We start from the raw sequence: 16,968 nt of genomic DNA on the forward strand, positions 1-16,968 counted from the left end.
CTTCATAACATAAAAAAATAAAAAGTTTAATTATAATAAAAGATTCTATAATTATGAAGATTTATTTTTAATAAACTAGTATATATATATATATTATTATTATTTTATTATTATTATTTTAAAAATAATAATAATAATAATAAGAAAAAAGGATAAATATACCCCTGCACTATCGTAAATGACATTCATGGGATCTAATACATCATGGTCTAGGGGCCTAAGAGAAGGAAGATAGATCACCAAGGCTTATTTTTAGCCACAACTTAAAGGAAGGTGGCCCGAGTACCAGCGCCAGCCCTATGAGCTAACTTTCCATTTGACGGCAAAGAGCAATCGGCCCTGTCACATCTTTGACTAATATACACGGGCTTCTGAGAGGATTTTTTAATCAGTGCAGATATCCTCCGTCATACTTTTGGGACATTCCATGTCGTCCAAAAACTAGAGCATATATACCATTTATACTAACGGATATACACGTGTCATAATCTTATCCACCGATCGACATTTGTTAAATATTGGATCGACGGATAAGATTGCGCCACGTGTCCCTATTTAGTCTTCTGTTAGAGTGAAGGGCATATATGCTCTAGGTTTTGGATAGCAAGGGCACCAATGTCCCAAAAGTATGACGGAGGGTATCTGCATACCATTTACAATAGTTCAGAGGTATATTTGTCCTTTTTCCCTAAATAATATGATCATTATTTTAGTTAAATGGGTTTGATGAATCAAATTAGTTTATTATTAAAAAAAAGACTTTAATGACATGTCATGCCAACTGGGAGAGAGTGAGGCTTTTGAAGTGTCAAGTATATTTGGAGAAAAATAGTGATAATTGAGTGATATTTTGGTCCTAAATGAAACATAAATGATACTCCCCCCGTCCACTTTTATTTGTCATGTTGCGCTTTTCGAAAGTCAATTTGACTTATTTTCACTAGTTAAATTAGATTACATTAATTTGATTTTTTAAACAAAAAAATTAGATATTCAAAATCTATACGAAAAGTACTACATATTGCAATTTTTTTACATATCAATATGATGATTAAATATATTTTAAAAATGTTAGTCAAAGTTTTTAAAGTTTGACTCTAAAAATGGAAAGTATGACAATTAATAGTGGACGGAGGGAGTATTTCATAGCAATTCTCTAAACTTGGGTGATCATCTAGGGAATTGACTCATTTATTTACAAAACTATCTTTTCCCTTTTATGAAAAGTTGTGAATTTTATGAAAACCTCTGACTTTTATGAAAAGTTGCAACTTTTATGAAGAGTTGCGACTTTTATGAAAAGTTGTGACTTTTATGAAAGGTTATGACCTTTCCGAAGGGTTGCAACTTTTCCAAATAGTCATTTATTTATGCTTATGTTATTAAGGATAAATGATACAATGTAATAATTTTCATTTTCCTTTACATTATTAATGTTTGCTACTACGTAATTTTTTAATGAAATCGCTGACTTGCAAGTGATTTTTTTTAAAAAAAATAACTTTTTAAGAAAATCGCTGCTATAGCAGCGATTTCAATTTTAAAATGTTTTTTTTTATAGAAAAACGTTGCAAGGGCAACGATGTTAATTTTTTTTTGACAAAATCGCTGTTGGGGCAGCGATTTTTATGTTTTTTAACGGAGTAACGGCGTCAATTTTGTCACAAGAAAATCGCTCCGTCAGGAGCGATTTTACCCTTTTGGTTTAAAAAATTAAATTGATGTGCTCTTTTGAAAATTTTGGCAATTTTTTTTACCCTTTTGACTCCGGACTCCTGTTTCATACAACAATATAATATTGGTTTAACCATCACTCTATAAAACTTATCTTTAGACCTTGGCGACATGTTCTTATGGCGCATTATCTTAAATGCGAGCCTCTATTTCATTCGTCCGTCTTCAATACGATATACAACATTATTGTCAATCTCCTTGTAATCCACATTACAAATAATTTATTAAAGTATATCAAAAAGCATTAAATTATTTAAGATATTTTACGTACTGATATTTAAAATGTATATACATTTTTCAGTTGATTATATTACGTAGCATGTTAAATTAGTCTAGCTTTGCCAAAAAGTCACTCTCATTTCTTTCAATAGAAAAAAATTAATAAATTCAAAGTCCATATCTTCAGCGAGAATTTATTACTTGCTATAACATACTAAAACGATAGCAAATGTTTTAAAATTTTGGATGACCCCCCCATGTTACCACTTATATATAAAAAAAAAAAATTAAATACAAAATCGTGACATTATTTTAAGAATTGATTTTAACAAGCTAACGGCCAGTCTTGCTTAGTTGCTTTGAGAAAAAGCAACTACTCTTCTCTCTTTGAAGTCAATATTTTAGTTTAAAGTGTAAAAATGTTTTGCAATATTATCGTTTGATGTGAGGGATTAGAAATAATAGTGATGAGATAAAGAAATAGTGATGGGATAAAAAAAAATTATGTTGTTTGGTTGCCATGTTTGGGATAACTTATCCCACCATTTATATCATAGTGACGAGATAAGTTATCCCATATACATGGTGGGATAAGTTATCCCACGATAGCTAACCCCGGGATAACTTATCCTGGGATAACTTGTTTCCAACCAAACGAAGGGACTATTTTGAGTCTACCCTAATGGTAAAAAACAATCTTCATTCATTAATCAAATATGTATCTTGTTTGGGATAAGTCGATTCACCACTTTTAAAAAGTATTTTCTTTATTTGAACCATGGTTTAGCTTATTCTAATGAAAATAATAAATATAAGATATAATTTAAATTACAAAATTACCCTTACTTAATAAAAATAGATTGATTATTTTTTCTTAAATATCACGTATTCTTCTTTATATTTAAGAATATGTTAGTCAATTTTCATCTTCAATTTCTGAGTAAAAATTCTTTTAGAACAATTCTTTTGAACTAGTCCAATAGTTATTATAATATGGGACGAGTTCAGGTTTCTTGGAATATCTTGTTGGTTTTCTCGTCATCAATAATTTTGTTTTAAAAAATAATATCTTCATTATTTGTTCAATAAAATCTAAACAAGAAAATCTCTTGGAAGAAATAAACTGCTACTAGGTCATAACGTATTAGAAATGACTAACAAGGATTGAGTGATAAGTACTCATTTATTCTTAACTCGATGACTTAGATTCAAGTTCTCTGGATACGGAGAACATTTTATCCTTAAAATTTTTCGGTACAAATTTAAATTTAATCAGACTCCAATATTAGTACTGAACATCGAGAAAACCAAAAAAAAAGAAAAGTATTGGGAATGAATATGATCAGTTGACAGAAAGGAGATATTAAATTATTTGTGGTACGAAATTGACCAATATATATCAACTTTTGCAGCTCTTTCTAGTCTAGGAAAAAAAAAAGGAAATATAATGGGCTATATTTAAACCAATGGCTCAATAACATTTATTGCAACAAAATTAAGAAAAAAAAGGCACAAAGGATAAATGTCAACTCATAACAATTAATACGATTTGAGACAATTTGATATAAAAAATACTCAAAATTTAAGATTTAACGCCCATAAAGTATTTATATTTATATTGCCTATACAACTTGTGTCTTGTTTACCTTACCAAGAAAAAAAAACTTAAAAACTAAAACTTCTTTAGCATAATTGGCTGTGACAAAATCGACTAAGGAAAGATTCAAATCGACTAAAGGGAAAGTGGATCTTTCCCTAGTCGATTTTGTCCTAGATAAAAATAAAGAGAATTAAGAGCGGTTATTCAACTCAGATCAATTAATTTATTTTAGATTTTGAGTTATTAATTTTGTGTGGACAACGTTAATATGGATAAAATAATGTTACATGACATATTATTTTTTGTTGAACAGAGTTCATAGTAGATTAATTTTTGAAATGTAGCATAAAATTGTGTATAATAGATCGTTATGTTCAATCTTTTCTTAAATCTCGTATATAACAAGAACTTAATGTGTCGAATTGTTTTTTTATTGTATCGAATTTATCTTGTTTTCTTTGTTCTTTCTCTTAGAAATTTTTTTAAGAAAAAGAAAAGAAAGACTGAAAATTTTGAGTTTCGATCCAAAACTTTAGTGTAACAATTGAAACTGACTCCGTCACTAAGGTCTTTAACTAAAAAATAATTAAATCTAAATCACTCCGTTTCTTTTAATTGTTTACTACTTTAATTATTTTTTATCTTAATTTTTACTAATCATTTTAACAAATCAAGAAATTTTTTTTTCTATATTTTACCTTTTATATTAATTACTTATTTCGCAGATCATTTTCAAGACTTAATACTAAACATCAGCTAATACGAATATTATAATAAAAAAATTCATATCAATTATTGTTTCTTAAAAAATATGTAAAATCCAAAATGAAGAGGTAAAAATAAACAAAGGGAGTAATGATAATAGGAAAAATCCTTTTGGCCAGAATGGTAAAATAACATATTCACACTATGTTATTTTACCTTTTAAAATATTTTTACCCTTTTAACTTTAATACCTTTTAATTAAAAATAGAAAAAAGATCAGTTTATTTTAATAAAAGAATATTATAAACTTTTTAAATTTTCTGGCCAAATTTTGACAAAATTTTCTGTCCATTTAGTCTGTTGGGACCGGTCAGGACATTAATATCAACGTATAAATTTACCAATAATAATAATACTCTGATATTTTGGTCCGTTGGGACCGGTCAGGACATTAATATCAACGTATAAATTTACCAAGAAAAAGGTACACATTTATTGCAGATATAATTAAGTGAAAAAGGACTTTATTTTTGCTCTTTATTTGCCAACTTCTAAGAGTTGTTTGAGGCACTACTACTCAGAGCTTGCATAGGTGATTAGTTATGGAAAAATTAGCGAGAATGATATTTTATTTATGTTATTTCCTTTTTTAAAATATTTTTATTTTTTTAATTTTAATACATTTTAACTAAAAAATGTTTGAATTGAACACACCGTTTACATGATCATTGAATTCATTTCATTAGTTTAACAGTATAATCATATATTTATGAAATATCAATTACCCATAATATACATAAGTTTGTTCTTACTTTCAAGAAAGAATCTTTTCACAAGAAATTAAGAGTTTGAGAGACGAAGAAATTATAGATTTATGTAAAGTTCAAGAGTGAGTTTCTTCTGAACTCCTTTAATTTTTATCGCTTCTTAAGCAGTATAATGGTTAGAAAACTTCTACTATTATATCTCAATTTTTTTATTCTTAATTTTAAATATATACAACTAATTATATGTTAGTCATCTTTTTAATATGAATTTGAGTTATCCGCATGGATGATCCGATTCAACTAATTTCCTTCAACTATAAAAATATACAAACATGTTATGTTACATATTTGATGCTTGTAACTGGATTTGCAAATGTTAAAAGATTCTTTTAACTACAAAAATTTACAAATATGTTATGTTAATATGAAAAGATTCTTTCTCTACAGGTTTAAAGTCGAACTGGTTTTGCAAATGTTACTAGGTTATTTTTATTATACGTAGACACAGAAAAATGTCTTCTACAAACCATAAAAAGAGTTTGTAATATTCTTGACAAAATGATTGTTGAATGTCAAAAGAGTATTATAAGTACATCTAATTGGCTAGAGAGAGTGTTTTATATAATTAATATATAATCACTTATCTCTACTCAATTTTGTTTTAGTATATATATATATAATCTACTAGTATAAAAGTTTGAACCATACCGCTTTGATAATCGAAGATAATTACATATAATTTTATTACAATCACTACATGGTATATTCAATTTCCATCTTAGATTGTGAACTTAAACTTGACGACACAAACACACTTGACAAAATGTTTTTTTAATGTGATCCATTCACGGAATTGTTGAAAATGTCCAAATAATGAGAGACTCGTGAAATTGAAAATATGACATGTTCATTTCACTTTGTAATTGTATTTGTACACTAAAACAACTTGGAAGCCCTAAGAGACAAGTTCTATTGATTTGAAGGATGTGGTATTTTCTTTGTTTAATATTAGTTAGTTATTGGCCTAAATAATTCGAATTCTCCCCCCGCTAAGGGAATGGGAAAGCAGTCTCTCCACGATATCTCTGATTAAGGATTGAGGAATTCTAGCAATTCCACCTCCTCCTGGTGTCATCAGTGGCTATGTGATAAAATCTGAAATTGCCAGTTTAAAGTATAACAAGGAAGCACATTTAATCTTTTTCTTCATTTCATGGATGAAAGCTAGCACAACAAAAACAGGTATATAATATCTGTCTCTTTGCCCCATGTTTTATTTTTTGTAGCTTCATTTATTGTATTTTCTTATTTTTTGTAGCTTCATTTATTCTAACCTTTCCCTTTAGTAATCATGTTATTCTCCTTTTCTTCCATGTGTATTACTACCTATTGCTTCACTTGCGTTGTATCAATCTTGCTATTTGTTTGTCATATTATCTTACTACCATTTCTTTTCTTGTCTATCGAGCCGAGATCTATAAGAAACAACATCTCTACTTAAAGGTAGGGGTAAGATCTGTTCACATTTTATCCTCTTCAGACCCCACTTTTCGAAACTACACAAAGTATGTTGTTGTGGATCATTGGTGATTCTACCATGCCATAAAAAAAGAGTCGCATAAACCAAATAACCAAAAACTCAACAATGGATTTATAGGAATATTGTCTTACAGCCAAAAATTTCAACAATCAGCAGGTTCAACTGCTATCTTTTTTTCCCTTTACAGCCTAAATAATACTCAAGCTTACTAAAGGGCTTTTTACAATAAATCATAGACTTCACAAGAACTTTGGTATATACTGCAAGCTAGAAATGAACCTAAAGAATAAAGCCATCCTCATAACTTTGCTAAAAATAATCGCAGAAATAAGAGGGCGTATATATCTAGATGCTCGGGAGATAAACAACTATGTACACAAACTAATGACTTCACCGGGGACGAGAACAACTTAAAAGGGAACAGAACTCAGAGGATGCAAGCCATTAAGCATCAGAGTACGTATCTTTATGTTCCCCTTCACCAGTGTACTTTGGTTGATCAGAATCACCATCATCAGACTCTGACTGTGGGGTTATACTGCTTACCGTGCGAAGAAGTTCACAAGGATTTGAAGATTTTTGGGAGCACCAATTATCTGGAACACTTAAGAAATGTGTGTCAATGAACTTCCTAAATCTCTTATAATACTCTTTTGGAGATACGATAGTAGGAAGCTGATTCTTCGGAACCACAAGTGAAGATTTGACCCAATTCTCGAGTTGTTTGTCCCATGTATATTGTCTGAGATAGTCAATGATGCCACAAACAAGTTCATGGCGTTGGCTATCCACTCCCACAAGTAGAGAATAGTCCATCACATTGATTGACTGCAAAAATCAACAAATAGTACCAGTTTTAGAAGCTAATCCATTAGCTTCAGATAATGCATACTCCTTCCGTTTCAATTAGGTTGCCTGATTTTGACTTGGCTGGAATTTAAAAAGTAGAGAAAACTTTTGCATTTTGTGGTCTCAAACTAAAGATACGTAAAATGTACCAAAATGCCCTTAAATCTTGTGGTCTTGAACAAACATGTCACGGAAAGTTAGAATTAAAGAGTTGCCAAAAAAGGAAAGATACATTCTTTTTGAAACAAACTAAAAAGGAAAATAAGACGGACCAAATTGAAACGGAGGGAGTAATAATTATAAGAAGCAGAAGTGACTTTTTATTGGATGCTTTTAAGTTTTGGTGGATAGAGCTACCAGTAATTAGAGTTTAGAGCAGTTTGACCCCTGACTTACCTTGAGGAAAGTACAGTCATTCCATACAGCCCGTTGCAAAGCCCTCTTTGATCTTGTCCCGACATATAAAGGAGAAACATTCATGTCATTCACAAAGTTTTGGTCTAAAAGAACGTCTCCTGCACCATTGCCAGCTGCACTAAATCGAGCATGCAAAGCGCCTTTCAGATCATACTGCCGAGTAGTAATTCTACCAAATGAAAGGTTCTCCATCACCATGAGATCGTGCCTAGTCTCTTTTCCACCTCTTGGCCTTACACTGACCTGAAAAACATAAAACAGTAGGAACAATCAAAAAGATGTCCAGAGTGTGCTGGCAGGAAGAAACAATATATTGTGGTAACAGCCAGAAAAGTGGAGTGACTAAAGTCGATTAATCAACCTGATAAATGCCAAGAATTTTTGCAAGGCAGGTTTGATTCCTCTTAGCATGGCACTGATCCATGTATGCAAAATAACTAGGAGCAAACTTCAAGAACGAGTCAAATTCCGCTCTCTTAATTTCCTTGATGATAAACCGATCATCAACTGTTTTGGCAAACAAAGAGTTACTTTTGCCACCTTTTGCATCCCAGCTCCTACACCTACTCAAGGAAGCAATAAAATCAACTTCTGAAGTGCACCATCGATCTCGCAATTGACGAAATTGGCTGGCATAGAGACAGAGGACTGAGTATTTATACTTCCCAGTCAATTTACCCAAACCCATGGAGACTTCCGCCTGAACAGCCGTGAAAGAAACCGATGAATCTAGCAAATCTACCCCATCTAAACTTGATGAGCGTGCTACCTCTGACATGTTCGAAGAGTGATACGCTGTTAAATCCAATGAACCAGTTGAAGACAAATGTGGAGAAGCTAGAGAGAACATCTGCATTAAGCCTTGTGAACTCTCATACGCCTTAGGATCAATTCCTCTATCTTTTCTGCCATCATGCCCAAGATCTTCACATACAATAGGCAAATCCTTCAGCAAGGCCAAAGCACAGGCAATTATGCTAGAAAATTCATCTTCATAATCAGAAACAATGTATTTATCACTTCCAAGGGGAATGTGAAGCTTCGCACTCATGTCGGTAATAAGTTTATAAGTAGTAGATTCTACATCATGGTTTGTGATAGATCCTAATTTCGGTAGGTGACCTCTCTGGAGATCCTCCATGTATTGACACCAAATTTCAGGGAATGGAGTCCACCACCCCTCATCATTCTCTATGTTGGAAAATATTGAGGAGAGGGATCTACTCCTTTGAGAATGAATAGGATCATGCGTACCCCCAGCATCAACGGCAATTGGTTTATCCGTCTCCAATTGAATGGATGAAGGAAGATTGAGCTGTAAGTTACTTTCATTATCAAAAAGGCAGTGATCAGAGAGATCAGATTTCACTGTAATATCCTGAAGGGAAAAGTTGTTTCCATTTACTTTGGCTGCAGTTGTCACCTCAGCACCATCATTGCAAGCAGATAAATTTGATGGTTCATCTTGTCCACAATCATGTGTATCAACGGGAGTTTCTTCAATGGGAAATTTAGCAGATGATTCAACATTCGGTTTCAGATCATAGTCAGCATCCAAAACATCACCACGACTTCCTACAGTAGTTTCTGTCCTACTGTTATCATCTCCACAAGAGTCTTCAACTAGCTTGATTTTCAGATCCGGACAATCTTCCAATGCTCTGTCATCTCTTTCCAGATAACCTTTAGTGTCTCCTTTAACATTGCTTCTCTCTTGTTGTTCCCTGTGGTTAATAGCATTGATACTCTGGTCAATAGTTTTGGGATTGGCAGCGGTACAATCAGATGATAGTAATGAATGAAGACGGCGATCCCACACACAGGACACCAGCAAAAGCTCCAGCCGTATTCTATTCAACATTAGAAGTTTATACATGACGACATCCCGATTCCCATCCATAACGACATTTTGAATACCAATCTGACATTGAATCCACATAGATTAGTAAAAGTAAAATAAGATTTACATTATGCTTTAATAAATGTCTGGAACAAATAAATCGTAAATGAGTAAGGCAATAGGTTTGGATATAGCTTCACCATCCACACATGCACGTAAATGCATTTGACATTTATCGACTTATACCTGAACATCGATTCTCATTAACCAGAAAATCAGAAAGCTATCAACTCTTTAAAGCATGTACTTGTATGTATTTGACATCTGTTAATATTATTGTACCCTAGCCAAAATATTATCAAAATCATTTGCTCAGTCACAGAAGTGCAAGGTTGTAAGTAACCAAGTTATTACCGTGGAAAAAATGAACCAACTGATCTGATTAATTCAAAGGGAACTTAGAACTAGAATGACAGTCCACCACATCGACATTGATCAAATAGAATGCAACAGGAACAAGTAATCTGAAACTGGAAGCAAAAAGGAGCTAACCTCAAATTGAGTTCTCTCTTCCTTCAACATTTTCTCAATTTCAGAAAATTTCTTAATTGATCCTTGAAGATTTAGAGTAGTTCCAACAAATCGAGACTCTATTGCCTTCAAAGCTTTTTCTACGTCACGAAACATCTTAATCCCTTTCATGTTCACCTAGTTGAGAAAGAAAAAAAAAATCTGTCAATATAGAAAATTGCAACAGGGCATGTAACTTCCATGTTCAGCCAAGTATTTAAAAGCATCAATTGGGTAAAAAGCAGTCGCACTTGTAAAAAAACATACATCTTCAAAATCCTTCTTAAGAAATTCTTCATTGACAGAACTGCTAAATTCCAGCTTTTCTGGAGGAAGAGCCACGGAGTAAGTAGTAACCGTTGAGTACTTAAACACCGCAACCATATGCCCTAACCTGTACATGCAGAAAATGACATGAATATCTTCAAAAAGGGAAGATAAAATATGAGAAAACACCAATTCCAAATCCATGCAGAGTCACTAATAGCAAACGATTCAACTTAAATCTAGAGTAATGTCAAATGGAAATTTTTATAATAGATAGCAAAAGCTATCAGTAGGCTTTGCTATTAGATCTGCACACATGAAAATAAATAGAGACTTCTGAATAACTAAAGATAGCCACAAGTGACCATACCCAAAGAAGTAGAGGAAATCCCTGTGCAAAGAATGGCCACAGATAGGCAGCCTATTGAACAAAGAGGAATTTGAGAACCTGAGCTCCAAAAATTTTCCAAATGAAAAACCACGCGAACCAGTGGATACTAAAACTCTTTTCGTAGATTTTGAGCTGCCAATCTGGAACTTGCATCTACCACAACGACTCCACATCCAAATCTTCCCTTCCCTTTCACCTGGAAGCCCCTTGTCTTTTGGAAGAGAACGAACTTGAATTGCAAGTAACTTATTGTAATGTGCATAATAGAAAATGTGAGCTTCAGGGGGTCCATCACAGCTCTTGCATGGGAGTTTCTGTATGACAGAGCTTTTAGGTTAACATTTAAAACAAACTCCAGAGTAACTGATAATGATAAGGCCACAATTTTATTTCAAATAGATCATTATAGCAACTATTAAAGATGAAATCAGCAAAATGACCACCAATCATTCCAAAGAAAATTGTTCATCAAATTGCAACTACAGAGACAGAACAAGAAGAGCTGAAGTGAAGACTATTGAGTTCTACGCACCTGACTTAGCAAATTTTGCTGCAAAAAGCTTCCAAGCGGAATATCAAAATTTTGGTAGAACTTTATGCGAGAAAAATGACCATGGGCACACATAGTCCCTTTTGAAGCATTCCGGCTTGATATCAGAACCAATATACTCTCAGTATCCATAGATTTAACACCATTACCCATATTACCAGATACCTGTGATTCTAAAGATTCTCCCTGGCTCACTATTGGAGTATGCAACTGTTCTTTTTCGGATGCCATCTCGTCATCACAAGTAGTGACTTTCTGATCTGTATCACTTTGATTAACCACCTCAGTTGCGTCAGGAACTTGAGTATCAGTTTGTTCCTGATCATCTTCATTGGATCCATTATCAATGAAACATGAGGGCATGGATTGACCAGAGGTGGGGCAGAGAGGAAAGTTGTCCCCCATAACCTTTTTCAGAGAGGCTGAGAGAGATGACAACCCAGAAAGAACTGGATTATATGGTTCAAATAACAGAGAATCACCTTGTTCACCACTAACAGCTGGAGGGTCATCAGTAGCTGTTGAATTCACCACCTGGTTAAGAGGAATAGTCGAGAACATTGCTTTTTGATCTAGAAGGAAAGAAGTCTCGAGGATTAAATTATATGCCATGATCACTGCACATCGTACCACACATTTGATCTTTTTCAATTCATCACTGTTAGCTCCCATTAACAAAATCTGCACAAAAGGCCAGGGTCAGAGGTATAGAAGTAAATGTTCTTTATTAAAAATGAAAGGGAGCAGATGTTAAAACACCAGGTATCAATTCTCTATTAGAGTCCAAAGCCACTAGCTAGGAGGATCTCGGAAGTTTCAATAGCAATTAGCTTGTTTGTTTGTTGGTATACGAGATAAGTGCATGACTATATTCGCTTTTTTCACAAAGATTCCTAAGATTATGGTATTCCATCCATTTAAAACAGTTGCAGTCACAAAAGACAAAAACCCCAGCATTGATTCAAACGCGAGGGGGTCAAATGAAAGCAAAACTAACTCTTATTATATGATCTGGGAAATGCTATGCAAGTCTCCTGATGTACTCTAGTGTATTGTTCGTGACCTTTTTTGTTATCTCTTGAGCAATGACCCAACAGTGAAGCTATGTCCCAACTATCAGTAATCCCTAGTTAGATATTCTGTGTCATTAAAACTAACATAGGGAAGATGACTCACCGTACATCCCAGATGAGTAGGACAGCCCTCAATGAACAACAGTGTTTTACTAGGCCTTTTTCCACCATCATCAAAAGTGTCATGTTCCTCTACGAACCTTTGAAAATGAAAGGAATCACACTGTCTAAGCTTATGGCCAGACAAGATTTCAGAAGAAAAGATTGGTGAAACAGTGCAACGAGCAACTCTCTCCAGGCGATGTTCTTTCATATCAAAGACCAGTGTCCATCCTTTCCTGAGAATAGACTCTTGTATGTCACGAGAAACTGTTTTCTCTACCAATATCACATTTGGCTGATACCTCTCTAGAATGTCAGTGATAGACTTCACCACACTGTCTTTCTCCTGTCATTATTAATTGATAAGAACAGATGATTCCATACTCTAATATATTCCCTTTTTGTTTATCTCACATATATAGAGAGTTTCTTGTTTACCTGTCGCATTGACTCAAATGATGACAACTCACTTGAGAGACCTAGTGCACCCTCAATCAGCAGCAGCCTAGGTTTTTCAAACTTAGTTGGCATATGTTTATGTGCAGCATGCTTTTTGAAGACCATGCCTTTGATAAATTGACTAAAAAAACATGAAAAATTACAATGTAAGCCTGGGTTCCCCCTTTGTCTTAAATTTAGTCTTAGATAACAAACATGCAGATAAGAAGTAGAATGTAAATTGTACTGTATTTAAAAGGTAAGTCCACAATTAGAGGTAAGGTTACTTTCTAGGAAACTTGAGATTTTAAAAGAATAACGATGGTTACATGTAACCTAAAAAAAAACATTCAGAAAGTACTGAATAGTGAATGGAAATTGTTATCATTTTTTTAAATGAATGACTCCATTTTGGGACAGCCAAAAAGGTAATATTCAGGATATGAGTAACTAAAGTTAAGCAGATATTCAAGCATAGACATTAGTGGAAGTATGGCAGAGGAAACCAAAGAATAAGGAGGATTGACAAGTGCGCACATCCAATGGCAACTGCTACCCCCAACTTCACAAATAGAGGACAACTATCAAACACTAGGAAACAGATAGTTTTCCACTTTGACAATCCAAGATTTAAACTGAACTAGAAAGGAAAACCAATTAAGAGATGAGACATGTCGTCATTCTGTTATACCTTTGGCTGGGAGAACCAGATCGTATACATTTTATCTTCACATATTTATTAGGATCCATGGCCTTTCCTTCAGCAGAATCAGGCTTCACAAATGAAGCAGCCTCCCAAGACAAGGAGGTGACTATATCAACCCAATTGTCACCCCCAGATGAGGCAACACCAAAAGACTTAAGAAGGTCATAAACAAGGGCCTTAAGCTTCCCATTCATCACTTCTTCCAATGCCTTCCTCTTTTCCTCTTTAAATTTGTAGCTCCCAGAACCTTCATCTCCGAGGCTGATTAAAGAAGTTGGCTTGCCCCAGCCATCGCCGCATTCATCATCATCACAATTAGCCACACTGTCTTCCATATCATCATCACAACATTCTGGTTCTGGGGGCACCCAGAACTGATCCAGTTCATAACTAGAAGAGACTCCAGATTCATCATAGTCATCCCCTTCAACTTTGCTGCAGGAGTCCTCTTGACTGCTCTCTGTGCTACATTCATCAATATTAACCCTGAACAGATTAAAACCAAAATGAAAATCACATTGACATGTGTCAGACTTACCTCATTTCCCAAGGAAAAGAAGACAGGTATTTTAACAACATAACTAAATTACAACTAACCTCCCATCTGAGCTTGCATCACCTGAAAAGTCACCTGAATGATAAAAGAATAAGGAACCAACATGAGGTGATGATGCAGAGAATGAAAATGACAGTCAAAACTATGTGATTAAGAAAGGAGAGCATACTGTAACATGACATAGAGCTGTTACTGCTATGCAATGAAGCAGTCGGACTGATCAAACAAGTTGTAGTATCTTGCTTTTTGCCACAAAACTTGCAAAACGTACCAGAACTTCTATCATCTATTTGCATAGAATTCTCATTTTCTAAATTCTTCATGTTTCCGCTCGATCTTGTCAGAATACCAGAGTAGTGACATGTATTACATCTGATCCAGGAATGTTTTAACCTGCAGATTTGACCCACTCAATTGATTAAAAAGTGTCCAGTAACTAACAAAATAGAAGGTTCCTTCAAACAACAGAGTAATGCAGTGATAATAATCTTTCAAACGAAATCATAAAGTGAAAAGAATACCATGTTTATGAGAACAAGAATGAAGATGGAACTTATCATATTCGTTGTAGGCAATATACTTGTTTCCCTCAAGAAAGAGGACTCATCTTTAAGCATTTGCATCAAAAAGTCAGGTTTAATGATGTACGTAATACAATTGAAGGACTAATATTGCAATATAGATTGGATAAATCAAGATATGTCATTTCTGGATCACTCATTCCGCCTTCTACAAAATCGTAATTGTCTAAAACAACCCTGTGTAATAATGTTTGGGCTATACTAATTTGCATTTCATGTCATAGCTCCTTTAATGAAGAAATGGTTATCAAATAGTACTAACTAAGAATGGAATTTCTTCATAACAAATTAATATCTAATGAAAATAATGTACAAAAGGAAAAACCTTTCAGAAAACAAGGTTGTTCAAAAATGGCAGCAGGAGGAGGTGGCTGTTTATAACGGTATCTTATTAGTTAGTCAAACACAATGCGGATATACTTTGCTCTTAACCCACAAGGCATTCATCTTGTATATATAAATTGAAGCATCCCCTTTAGAGACTAAATAAATCATCATTCAGATAAAAGATCCCAAACTATCTAAATCAACAAGTATCAACGTGTTCCTCTTTAAGAATAATCTACCAAAGGTAATTAGTTTTATAGTCCTGAATGTTCAGGCTGAGTTTACAAAGTAACAAACTTCTTAATTTTCAAAATGACCCAGAGAAGATTATCTCTCCACAAAATTTTCTGAACAACTTAAACTATTCAAATCAGAAAGTAATACTTTTCCTTCTTAAGTCACTGATTAAAAGAATCCGTCATATAGCTATAACTATGAAACTGTCAAAGAAGGTCAAGTCATCAACAGCAGAAATAATCACTGAACAAGTCAACAATTTTTTATACCAAAGAAAAAAACACAAAGAAAAGCAGGTCTATCTGTTTATTACCAGGGCAGCAAATCTTTCAATGAAATGACTCAATTTAAAGAGGACAAGGGTATAATTAAATCAAAAGCAAAAAGAAGACTACAAGATGATGACTCTCACTAAGGAATTAGCCATTCTTGGCTTCAAAATCAATATGCAACATAGATATCATATTTTTTCCCACCCCACTCCGTCAGGAGAACCGAACCAATAGTGTTCTCACCTATCCTCAAGCTGGACTCGAACCCTCAAACCACCATTGATGGTGGAGGTGCAAGTCTCTCATGTCACATATATATCATTAGAATTAAAGTTAAAGAGAAGAGATCAAATCACTCAATTAACTCATACCAATAAACACCATGTTAAAAATGAAGTTATTCAGATTAATTTTTTCCAAGGAAATCACTTAATTTGAAGATGTTACTAGTATAAGTACACCTAACAAACCCCATATCAATAAAGATTACACTTGTTGATTTAACAGATGAATTATTCAGTTTTTTCTTCAAAAACATGAATACAAATAGCAAAGTAGATAAACAATACGAAATGAAGTGACAAAGATTCTTCTTTTATGACTTACACTTAAAGCAACCCATTTAACACGTATATGATGACCTCGAAATCAATCAAATTCACAAAAAAAAAAAACTTGAAACCCAGGTACTATCCTCCAAAGGGGTATCAAAAAACTTGAAATCTTGGAAAAAAAGTTGAATTTAAAAGAGAGAGAAAAAAAAGAGGGAATTGAAGAAGAGAAGAATGAAGTAGGAGAAAGAAGAAGACTTTTTGTCCATAAGTAGGGCCACTCAGTTTCATGCTTCGATATATTCACAATTATATTAATTGTAGAAAAAGAAAGGAAAAGGTCAGAATTACTGTACCAAAAGTTGCAAATTCTTCTAAATTTTCGAAAATGAAAAGACAAAATGTATATACAGACATACAACTGTATTTGCGTAAAATACTGGGAAAAAAAAAAGATATTTTCTTTTCACATTGGTACATTTGGATTTTGATTGGTTTTGGAGATTTTGCAAATTATTGGCATTTAAGTGATAATTACTTACATTCAAACACATGTTATACATTCATTTTTTTAAGATAAAAAATATTATTACTTCAAAATGTGAAATACCAAACAAGTATACCAATGAAACAAATGCCTCAATGAGCTTTAATTATGCCCCGTTCGGCTGTTTAA

General features: G+C 33.4%; 1 protein-coding gene across 2 annotated transcripts; it reads right to left on the reverse strand.

Annotated features, from left to right (window-relative positions):
* Positions 1–6,653: 6,653 nt before the first annotated feature.
* On the reverse strand, positions 6,654–16,518 carry LOC102599943 (putative 1-phosphatidylinositol-3-phosphate 5-kinase FAB1D). Of its 2 annotated transcripts, none has more exons than XM_006353579.2 (13): positions 16,348–16,518; positions 14,494–14,717; positions 14,366–14,399; positions 13,754–14,254; positions 13,063–13,204; positions 12,626–12,970; positions 11,432–12,130; positions 10,879–11,213; positions 10,509–10,635; positions 10,224–10,379; positions 8,193–9,752; positions 7,811–8,074; positions 6,654–7,393 (listed from the first exon to the last, which is right to left on the reverse strand). In XM_006353579.2, exons 2-13 carry the CDS (start codon positions 14,645–14,647, stop codon positions 7,010–7,012), a joined length of 4,701 nt encoding a protein of 1,566 aa, XP_006353641.1. In that variant the 5' UTR covers positions 14,648–14,717; positions 16,348–16,518; the 3' UTR covers positions 6,654–7,009. The 2 variants fall into 2 exon arrangements, with proteins under 2 accessions (XP_006353641.1, XP_006353642.1); XM_006353580.2 differs by having other exon boundaries at positions 16,436–16,505.
* Between the last annotated feature and the right edge of the window lie 450 nt (positions 16,519–16,968).

This window comes from Solanum tuberosum, unplaced genomic scaffold (genome assembly GCF_000226075.1).
Source record: "Solanum tuberosum cultivar DM 1-3 516 R44 unplaced genomic scaffold, SolTub_3.0 scf00158, whole genome shotgun sequence".
Lineage (NCBI taxonomy): Eukaryota > Viridiplantae > Streptophyta > Magnoliopsida > Solanales > Solanaceae > Solanum > Solanum tuberosum.